This window comes from Zalophus californianus, chromosome 14 (genome assembly GCF_009762305.2).
Source record: "Zalophus californianus isolate mZalCal1 chromosome 14, mZalCal1.pri.v2, whole genome shotgun sequence".
In the NCBI taxonomy this organism is placed as follows: domain Eukaryota; kingdom Metazoa; phylum Chordata; class Mammalia; order Carnivora; family Otariidae; genus Zalophus; species Zalophus californianus.
In genome coordinates, this window is record NC_045608.1 from 30,764,921 (window position 1) to 30,775,941 (window position 11,021).

Genomic DNA, 11,021 nt, shown 5'->3' on the forward strand with positions numbered 1-11,021 from the left:
TGCTTTACATTCCATTGCTCAAGCCTGTTGTCTAAAAGTGGCCTCTACAAAGAGCAGTCATTCCAATAAAAGATACTGGGGGAGGGTATGTGTTATGGTGAGCCTGTGTATTGTGTAAGACTGATGAATCACAGACCTGTACCCCTGAAACAAATAATACATTATATGTTAATAATTTAAAAAAAAAAAAAGATACTGGGAAACTGGATATTAACATATGACAAAATGAAATTGGAAGCACCTGGCTGGCTCAGTTGGTAGAGCATGTGACTCTTGATCTCAGGGTCATGAGTTTGTGCATTGGGGGTAGAGATTACTTAAAAAAGAAAAAAAAAAAGTTGCACACTTACTTTATACCCTATACAAAACTTAAGTAAAAATGAACAGAAGACCTAAATGTAAGAGCTAAAATTTTAGGGATGCCTGAGTGGGCTCAGTTGGTTAGGTGTCAGCCTTCGACTCAGGTCATGATCCCAGAGCCCTGGGATCCAAGTCCCGCATCAGGCTCCTTGCTCAGCAGAGAGCCTGCCTCTCCCTCTCCCACTCCCCCTGCTTGTGTTCCCTCTCCCACTGTGTCTCTCTCTGTCAGATAAATAAATAAAATCTTAAAAAAAAAAAGCTACAATTTTAATACTCTTAATATAAAACTTCAGGGAAAGTCTTTTTGACATTGGACTTGGCCATGATTTCTTGAATATGACATCAAAAACACAGGAAATAAAAAAATAAATTGGACTTCACGAAAATTCTTAAATTTTGTGCATCAAGGGACACTGTCAGGAGAGAGAAAAGGCAACTCACAGAATGGGAGAAAATATTTGCAAATCATATACCTGAGAAGGTACTAATATCCAGAATATAAAGAACTATATACAACTCAACAGCAAAAAACCCAAACAACTCAATTTAAAAAATGGGCAAAGGACTTGAATAGACATTTCCCTAAAAAAGTAAAGGACTCTGGTACCAATTCCAATTCAGGGGGTGTTGGAGGGGGGATAACCCCCAACAAATAATTCTCACATAACAGCAGCCTGTCCGAGAATTCAACTCAATTCTGACACTATCCACCCAGAAATAGCATCAGATTCCACAGGTTAAGGGCTCAATCCTGTAAGACTTCCCACACTTCAGAAACTTGAACAGTTCTCAAAACGCAGACAGGCAGTCTGCTTAATAGATACCCATTTATTATAAAAGGATATAACTCAGAAATAGCCAGATGAAGAGATGCAAATTGTAAAGTAAGGGGAAAAGTATGAGGAGCTTCTATGCCCTCTTCAGGCCTACCACTCTCCCCACATCTCCACATGTTCACCAACCCCAAAACCCTGTGAACCTATGTTCTTTGGGGTTTTTATTGAGACTTCATTACACAGGCATGATGGAGTAATGCATTGGCCATTAGTGATTGGTTCAATCTCCAGCCCCTCTCCCCTCCGCAGAGGTCAGGGGGTGGGACTGAAAGTTCCAGCCCTCTAATCACATGGTTGGCCCCATTCTTAGGCACTTTCCAAAAGTCAACTAACATAACAAAAGATGCTTTTATCACTTTCAACATTTAGAAAATTCCAACAGTTCTGGGATCTCTAAGTCAGGAACTGTGTTAAGAAGACCAAATACATATGGAAAATATATTTCTTATAAATCAAAACATTGCAAAAAGATATACAAATGGCCAATTAGCACATAAAAAGATGTTCAACATCATAAACCATTAGGGAAATGCAAAAACAAACAAAAAACACCTCCACGAAGAGATACCATGTCACACCTACTAAGATAGCTACAATGGAAAACAAAAACTGCAAACATTGGTGAGGACGTGGAGAAACTGGAACACTCATGCATTGCTGGTGGGAATATAAAATGGTACAGCCATTCTGGAAAGTTATTTAGTAGTTTCTCAAAAGTTAAACACAGAACTACCATATGAGCCAGCAATTCTACTCCTAGGTACATATCCGAAAGAATTGAACCCAAGATCTCAAACAGTTTATCTATACAATAATGTTCATAGTAGCAATGTTGGTTAGCTAGGATGCAATGGGGAAGTTACTCAAATAAGAAGGCTGAAACAAACAAAAAAAAAGCTGAAAGCTATCAGCAAAGGGGAAGAGGGGAAGAGACAAAAGCAGGGAAGGAATATATTTTGTTTTGGAGAACCAACAGTTCCAGCCAAGGAGACCCCCAACTAGGTGTTTCACCTGACAGCCCCTTAGGTGAGCCACTCTGAGCTGTACTGAAGCTGAGGACACGCACAGAAGCCCCTGACCTTTAGCTCATTATATTAAGATCTTCTATGGGCAGAGTTTTCCACCATTTTTTGAACACAGATGTACACACTAGCATGTTGACATGCTAGGCATGTGCAATTGAACTGAAGTATTTATGCAAGCTCCCTGTCCCTGCCCCCTACACACTGCATAAAAGCTTCCTGTACTAACCCCATGCAAGACAGTGCTTTGGAAACTATCTCCTTGTCTCCTAATAAAAAGTGTTTTGCTTTCTTGGGTTGTGTTCAATTTGATGCACCCCAAATGGCAAATCCGTTGAGTTCAGTTACAGCATTATTTACAATAGCTAAAAGGTAGGAACAACCTAACTGTCTGTCTACAGATAAATAGATAAACAAAATGTGGGATATACACACAATGGAATGTTATTCAGCCATAACATGAATGAAATTGATATATGTGACAACATGGATGGACCTTGAAAACATTTTGCTTAGTGAAATAAGCCAGACAAAGGACAAATACTGTATGATTCCATTTATATGAGGTACCTAGAGCAGTCAAATTGACAGAAAGTAGAACAGGGGTTACCAGGGGTTAGGAGAACGGAAGGAGGAGATACTATTTAATGGCAAAGAGCTTATATTGGGAATGATGAAGTTTTGATACAGATACTGGTGATGTATACACAGCACTGTAAATGTATTTAATGTTACTGAACTGTACACTTACAGTTAACATGATAAATATGTATCATCTACAATTTATAAAATGCGGCAGAAAAAAAGAGCAGTATTGACAACATACAAGCATTAGTGTTGTAAGAAAGGTGAAGAGGACTGTTAGGAACAGAAAAGAAAACACTGTATTTATATCCTTAAAAAGGCACAGACTATATCCAGAAGAATACAGAAAAAATTCATAATGGTGGTTGCCTCTAGGAAACAAACTGTGTGGCCAAAGAGGAGGAAGTTGTCACTGTATATACCCATTTGTACCTTTTGCATTTTATACCTTGTACCTGATTATCTATTACAAGAAATAAAGAGGAAAAAAAGAAAACACTGGAGTGGGTCTTCAAGGTAATCTAGTTCAATTCTCTCACTTTATAAACAAGGAACTTGACCAGTACACATATTATACTCTTTTTAAAATTTGAACATCCAATCAGGGAAGAGCTAGAGTAAATAGCAGAAGCAGGTAAGAGTATATTTTATAAGAAAACAAAGGTAACCACAAAAGAGAAAAAACAATTTTTTAATGGATTTTTAGAGGGCATTCAACTGTATGACAAAGCAAATACTACAGATTCACCATGAAAGTTATAATTAAACAATGCCACGAGTACTCCTCAGTACCGCTTCAGGCCCGAGACAAAATTAAATAAACAAGTAGAAGAAAAACGTGGAAGAGAAAAAATGGAACTAGTAAATGTAGAGAGGAGTGGTAACATCTTATCAAGTGCCTGAAGCATTCCCGGAAAGACTGATGCTCCTCAGATTCTCATGCACCCCTCTCCCCATTCTATCCTCCCAACCCCTGAAAACCAACAAATGTCTCACCCAATGACTCTGTCCTCGAAGTTTATCATTTGATTCTCCTACTATTTCTTCCCACACAGCAGCTGTTCGGTCAAAAGAACAAGAAGCCAAAACCTGTCCAAATTCAGGATGGGCCCATGTCACACGCCACACAGATCCACTATGTGTCTGAGGAATTATTTAAAAAAACAAAAACAAAAAAAACAAAAAACTGACTTTACTCATACTTCACACATATAAAGTTTTACTTGAGGAAATAGAGCACAGATATTTTTACTTCAGTAAGAACAGAAAGCTATTTAATTTCACATTTAAATAAAAAGTTAAGTTCTAGAAATTTGTAACTTTTAGAAGATATTCTCTATTTAGGATTGTGGCCATTCTGGAGTCAAGTCCTTCTAACATTTTACTAATAAAGAAAAATCCAGCTGGATAAAGTTGACCTCTTCCAGTGCTAACAGAGAACTGCTTCAGAGTTTAGCCTAACCAGGGTTTAAAAAAAAAGATCTACCAGTCCACCATTTTTTTTACTTGCCAATTCTCTCTACAGGAAATGGCCACCTAATAAAATAAATAAGACTAATCAAAATTGTTGGCTTCAAAAGCCTAACAGTACATAGAAACTGTAGCAATAAAACACTTAACCGATTCTGATACCTGGCTAGACAGTGGACTATTTCAGGAAAAGAAGCAATGAGTGATCACATTTAGAGAAGCCCAAATCCTTGTATTCTGAGAAAATAATTTAAAGCTCAGTAGCATTACCTTTAATATTTGAAAAATGGCAAATTACTATTCTTCAATTCTTCATGTTGACCAAAAGAAAAAGGAACAGATAGGTCTCAAAACATTTCACATCCACAGAATTTCATTTGTGCTTTCCGGTAAAGATACAGTATGACAACGAGTATCAGTCCACCAATAATGTTTATAAACTTGTTTTATGGTTCTGTATATCTAACACTTTCACACTCAACAATCTCAGGACACTTTCATAATTGTGTAATTTCTACATAGTAAATATGTCATCCAAAGGTACACTTTGCACCCTTATTTTTTATCCTTTGTTTTGTCCAGTCTTTTTGTTTCACTTTTAATTCTTATTTATACAGGCTATCAGGTAAAAAATGCACTAGAGCAGTGAGATTTTGTTAAATATTAGATTTCCAGTAAAGCGCAACCTAAGAAATAAAGATTACGCAGAGATAGTCATCAAAATAAAAAGGAAACTACTATATTAGCTATCATCAGTTGAACAAAACGGTGTATTTACTGATATATTTATGTTTTACTGCTATATTTATGTTTTTTAACAGGCTTTAAAAACCTATCAAAGTATTTATTACCTAAGTTTTAAACTAAAAAGCAAGAAATAAGGGTTTCCTTTTAAAGTGATATAATTTTGGAACTGGATAGAGGTGATAATTGTACCAACATTGTGAATGTAGTAAATGCCATTGAATTGTTTATAAAAGATCAAACTACTAATACATGCCACAACATAAATGAACCACAAGGAAAAGGGAAAGTAACCAGACATAAAGAACTACATATTGTAGAATTTCATGTACATGAAATGTCTAGAAAAAGTAAAACTAACCGAGACAAAAAACAGTTCTAGTGGTTGCCTAGGGCTTGGGTGGGGAATGGGGATTGACCCCAAACAGGCAGAAGGGAAATTTCCGGGTTGATTAAAGTGTTCTAAAACTAGATTGTGGTGACAGCTGTACAAATGTATAAATTTCCTAACATTTGTTGAACTATTCATGTAAAATTGATGACTCTAATGGTAATCTGAGTAAAGCTGTTTTTAAAAAAAGAAACAGAACTTGTACAAAATATCACAACTATTAAAAATATGCCGGGACGCCTGGGTAGCTCAGTCAGTTAAGTGTCTGACTCTTGAGCTCAGCTCAGGTCTTGATCTCAGCGTCCTGAGTTCAAGCCCCATGTTGGGCTCCACACTTGGTGTGGAGCCTACTTAAAAAAAAAAAAAAGCGTGTGTGTGTGTGTGTGTGTGTGTGTGTGTGTGTGTGTGTGTGTGTGTATGCGCAAAGGAAAAAGGAAAAAGTAAGTAATAATACTAAAAATAGTTATATCAGAATGCTATGGAACTGCACATTTTCCTCCTCTCAAATTTTATGAAGTATATTTTTGTTAGTTTAATAGTTAAAAACATAAGATACTTTAGGAAAAGAAGTATACATTTTACAATTTTCTAAAAGACAAATAGCAAGTCACTGATGATACCAAATAAATAGTAAACATCTGAATTTTTTAAAAAGCACTGTAAAAATACTAACCTTCCAGCTAGCCGTACAATGCCAATCCCCACTTTCACTTTTATCCCAGACCTGTAAGAAAACAAAAGACATATTTTATTCCTACATATTCCTACAAACATGAAAAACATTAACACTGGATCAGTATTAGGGCAAAAGAAGAGAACATAAATTCACAAAATAACAACAACCAATAAGTAAACACTCATTCGCATACTAATGGAGAACCTGGGGAGTGCCAGACACCAGGCTGAGCACTCAGGGGTCAAGGAATCTGTGCTCTCATAGGTAACAGTAGGTAACAGAGACGAGTACAGTTGCAGTCAAGTCTTGTTATTGAAGTAGTTGTGTTCTACGATGTTGCTGAAAACACTGAATCAGCAAATACTGAACCACTGCTCCCAGGGGAAAGACAAGATCTGTAGGAGCCTGTGGTCACAAAATATTCGTCAACCAATCAATACATAACCTTGTTTTATGGATGTACCTGTTTAATGACACCTTTTTAGTGTATATTATTGATTCATTAACACTGAAATCATAGCTAACAGTAACTGTCTGAATGAAGCTTTCCTAACACATAACATTTTCTCCAGAGGGCAATCACAGCCTTCTTGCACCTCGGAACACTAGGCAGCACTTCAGGGCTACACCTGGAGACAATTTTAAACAGTGAAATCACCAACAAATAAACAAAAATGTGAAAAATGCAGCACAAAATAGACAAGGAAAAGGACACTTGTTTACAGAATAAGAGCCCAAATAAGCAGGGTCACCCTATTTAACCTCAGCTGGAAACATGCACATCAGGCAACTCCAATTTTTTGCTACTCTGTGCTCATGTCAGCAACTAACTATGAGTACTGGTTTTGGGATTACAAATAAATTGTAAAGAGTAGGTAAATTCACAAATACAGAATTTGCTAATAATGAGGATCAATTGTGTATCTAACAACAAAAGCAAAATACTGATGCTTACTATCAAAAAATATAGATGACAGGGTTGCCTAGGTGGCTCAGTCAGTTACGCGGCTGCCTTCGGCTCAGGTCATGATCCTGGGGTCCTGGGATCAAGTCCCACACTGGGCTTCCTGCTCAGCAGGGGAGTTTGCTTCTCCCTCTCCCTGCCGCTCTGCCTACTTATGTGTGCACTCTGCCTACTTATGTGTGCGCTCTCTCTCTCTCTGTGTCAAATAAATAAATATCTTAAAAAAAAAGTTATAAATTCCTCAAAAAACGAAAAATATAATTACCACATGATCCAGCAATTCCACTTCTAGGTACATACCCAAAAGGGCTGACAGCAGGGTCTCAAAGAGAGATTTCTACACCCACATTCATAGCAGAATTATCCACAATAGCAAAAATGTAGAAGCAAACCAAGTCCACTGACAGATGAACGATAAGCAAAATGCAGTATTCACTATACATATTCAGCATTAAAAGGAAGGGAAGGAGGGAAGAAATTCTGATGAACTATATTTTGCTTATCATTCAGCCTTAAAAAGGAAGAAATATTTACAATACATATTCAGCCTTAAAAAGGAAGATTCCAACACAGATTCCAACATGTACACACTTCAAAGACACTATGCTAAGTGAAATAAGATAGTCACAAAGCAGAAATATTTTATGATTCCACTTATATGAGGTACCTAGAGTAGTCAAATTCTTAGAGACAGAAAGTCGAATGGGGATTGGCAGGGGGATGGTGGTGATGGCTGCACAAAGATATGAATGTACTTAATACTACTGAACTATACACTTAAACATGGTTACAAGGATAAATTTTATATTATGTGTATTTTACCACAATTTACAAAAACTAAAGAAAAAATGTTAATGCCTGGCATGGATAATGATCCTACCAAATCAATACTCTGGCACTGTAAAATAGAACCTTGGAAATGGCAATATGCCAATTATTCACAAAAGCTTTCAAAATATCCACTAGTTTCTCTACTTGAATGAGGTTAAGAAAATCATTCAAAACATGCAAAAAGCTAAAGTAATGAAGATTTTCATTGCAATACTACTTCTGACAAAAACCTACAAAATCAAAAGATTAAAAGATTCAGTAAGTGGATAAGGAAAAAAATGGCAGATTCAGTTAACAGAAATTAATGCAATATTCGACAAGTGGATTGATGAATGGATAAACAAAATGTGTACATATACAACAAAATAGTCAATCTTTTTTTTTAAGATTTTATTTATTTGACAGAGAGAACACAAGGTGGGGGGGGGGGGCCTGGAGAGGGAGAAGCAGTGAGCAGGGAGCCTGACTCTGGGCTGGATCCCAGGACGCTGGGATCATGATCTGAACCCAAGGCAGACACTTAACGACTGAGCCACCCAGACGCCCCATCAATCTTTTTTTTTTTTTAAGATTTTACTTATTTGTCAGAGAGAGAGAGTGCATACACAAGCAGGGGGGAGGGGCAGGCAGAGAGAGTGCAGGCTCCCTGCTAAGCAAGGGAGCCCACCTGGGGACTTAATCCCAGAACGGGGATCATGATCTGAGCCCAAGGCAGACTCTTAACCTACTGAGCCACTCAGATGTCCCAATGTTATTCAATCTTAATGAAATTATGATACATGTTACAAATACAGATGAACCTTGAAAACATCATGGTAAGCGTAATAAACCAAACACAAAAGGACAAATATTGTATGGTTACCTTTATATGAGATACCCAGCATAGTCAAATTTATAAAGAAAGGATTAGAAGTGACCAAGGGCTGGGGGCAGTGGGGAAGAAGTTACTGTGTAGAGTTTTAGTTTAGGATGAAAAGAAAGTTCCAGAAATGAATAGTGGTGATGGTTGCCCAACAATGGGAATGTTGTGCTTAATGCCATTTAACTATAAAATATACTTAAAGGGCGCCTGGGTGGCTCAGATGGTTAAGCGTCTGCCTTCGGCTCAGGTCATGATCCCAGGGTCCTGGGATCGAGTCCCGCATCGGGCTCCCTGCTCCTTGGGAGCCTGCTTCTCCCTCTGCTTCTCTATCTCTCTCTCTCTCCCTCTCTCTCTCCCTCTGTCTCTCATGAATAAATAAATAAAATCTTTAAAAAAAAAAAAAATAATAATAATAAAATATACTTAAAGATGGTTAGTTTACCACAGTTTAAAAATTTTTTTAAGTGATTTTAAACCTTTTAGGAATTACAACGCTATTTTTCAGAAGGGAATTTATTTATCTATGTATGTATGTATTGGAGAGAGAGAGAGTGCACGGGGAGAGGGGAGGAGAAAGGCAGACCCCCGCTGAGCTCAGAGCCCCATGCAGCTCCATCTGAGGACTCTGCTATCAGGACCTGAGCTGAAATCAAGAGTCCCGTGCTCAACCAACTGAGCCACCCAGGCGCCCCAAGGCTAGTTGTTATTAACTACCTTTGAGGGATCACTGGTATCAAACTTGTCTGTGAAAACAAGTAGTAAAAACTGTCCTTCAGCTTTTCAGTTATTTTGGAGTCATCGAGAATACACATAATCCACACTCCAGCTTTCGTCTTCAAGACTATTATCATTTACTGCATAATCTCTAAAGTTCCTAAAACCCAAAGGCCATCCTCTTATCAACATAAATTCTTGTCAGCAGTGTACATCTACACGAACTGTAAGAAACAAACATGGATTTATGCTTCTTCCATTGCGAAAAGAGATGAGCTTCCTATCTGAACATAAGGAGAGAACAATCTCCGCAAGACGGGGACAAGGCACACAGCACTTGAGACAAGGCGAACTGACTGCATTACAAGTCGCAAGGCAAAGTCCCCTGGATGAACCAGCGTGGTAACAAGGCAACTACCCCCAAACCCGAGCGGTCTGACAAATCCCTCGCGCAGACAAGGCTGAGGGGCTCTCTCGCTCTTGCCCACAAGGACCCGAGCCTGCGCGGGCTGAACACGCGTGCTCCCAAGGCCCCCAGTGGCGGGAGCGCGCACGTGGCCACGACGCCCGCCCTCCCCCTCCGCGCAGGCGCAAGGCAGCGTGCCACCTCCAACCCCGGGGCGGGGGGGCGGCTGTGACCCCACAATAGTGAGGGAAGGATGAAGGAGCACATCCGCCGCCCGCCCGCCTTGGGCTCCAAACCTCGTGCCCAGCGGTGCGCCTCAAAATCGGGAGGTAGTCCCCTTTCCAAGCACCGCTCCTTCCGCTCTAACAGGGAATCGTGCACGCTCTCACTTCCCCTCCTTCCGGGCCCGGCCCGCCCCAACGCTCCGCACACACCTTGACGCTCTGGTCGCTGGAGCAGGTAGCCATCCGTCGCCCATGGAAGTCGAAAGAGACATCATGGATGAGATCTTTATGGTCCGCCGCGATGTGGCGCGCCACAAACATGGCTTCCGTCAGGCCGCGCCTCCTCCGTCTGCCCCTCCCACCACCGAAGAGGGCGGCCGCGGCGGCCCGGGGACCGCAGCCCACCAAGACCCCGCAGCCGACAGGGCGCGCACGGCGCGTGAGGTCCGCGCGCAACCCGCGCTGCGCCCCGCCCCTTTACCCGTCATGCCCCGAAAGGCTGCGAGGAGGGCGACTGCGCCTGCGCCTCCTGACAGAGCCCTGCACCCGGAAGGCTGTACCCTCGGCAGACTCCACTTTGCTGTGCTGTAATGAAAGTTAAAAGAATTTATTGTTAAAGTATGATAATTGGGAAAAGTGAGAAAGTTAGAAAAAAACATACACAGACCTGGGCCTTGAGTCAGGATTGGACAGTGTCTAACCCCCTACCCAGACACTGGCTCAGAGCAAGTGAAGACGGAAGGGCGCTTTGCTGGGACAATTAAGGAGCAAGGAAGGGTGGAGCTATGCCGAAAGAGTCCAGGCTGGGCCTAAAAGTGAAGAGAGGAGGGATAGAGTTGAGAGGGAAAAACCAAGGGGTTATGGAGGTCGAAGAGCTGGTGTGAAGGAGAGAAAAGTAAGGATCCAAGGTCATCAAAATGTTTATAAGGTTTTTAC

The 11,021-nt window shown here is 40.2% G+C and overlaps 1 protein-coding gene across 15 annotated transcripts in view; it reads right to left on the minus strand.

The window, feature by feature from the left end:
- Positions 1-10,555, minus strand: part of LOC113912299 (nucleoporin SEH1) — a 175,844-nt gene extending 165,289 nt beyond the window's left edge. For 12 of the 15 annotated variants that reach the window (XR_003516796.2, XR_003516797.1, XR_003516798.1 and 9 more), the window contains exons 1-3: positions 10,296-10,555; positions 6,082-6,132; positions 3,800-3,946 (exon numbers count right to left, since the gene is read on the minus strand). Coding sequence is in view for 11 of the 15 variants with exons in the window: in XM_027575271.2 (XP_027431072.2) it covers positions 3,800-3,946; positions 6,082-6,132; positions 10,296-10,406 (309 nt within the window). In the remaining 4 variants the exon portion in view is untranslated. Of the gene's footprint in view, positions 1-3,799; positions 3,947-6,081; positions 6,133-10,295 lie in introns of those variants that run through there. The other 3 variants (XM_027575280.1, XM_027575281.1, XM_027575272.2) reach the window with 3 other exon arrangements.
- Positions 10,556-11,021: the final 466 nt, after the last annotated feature.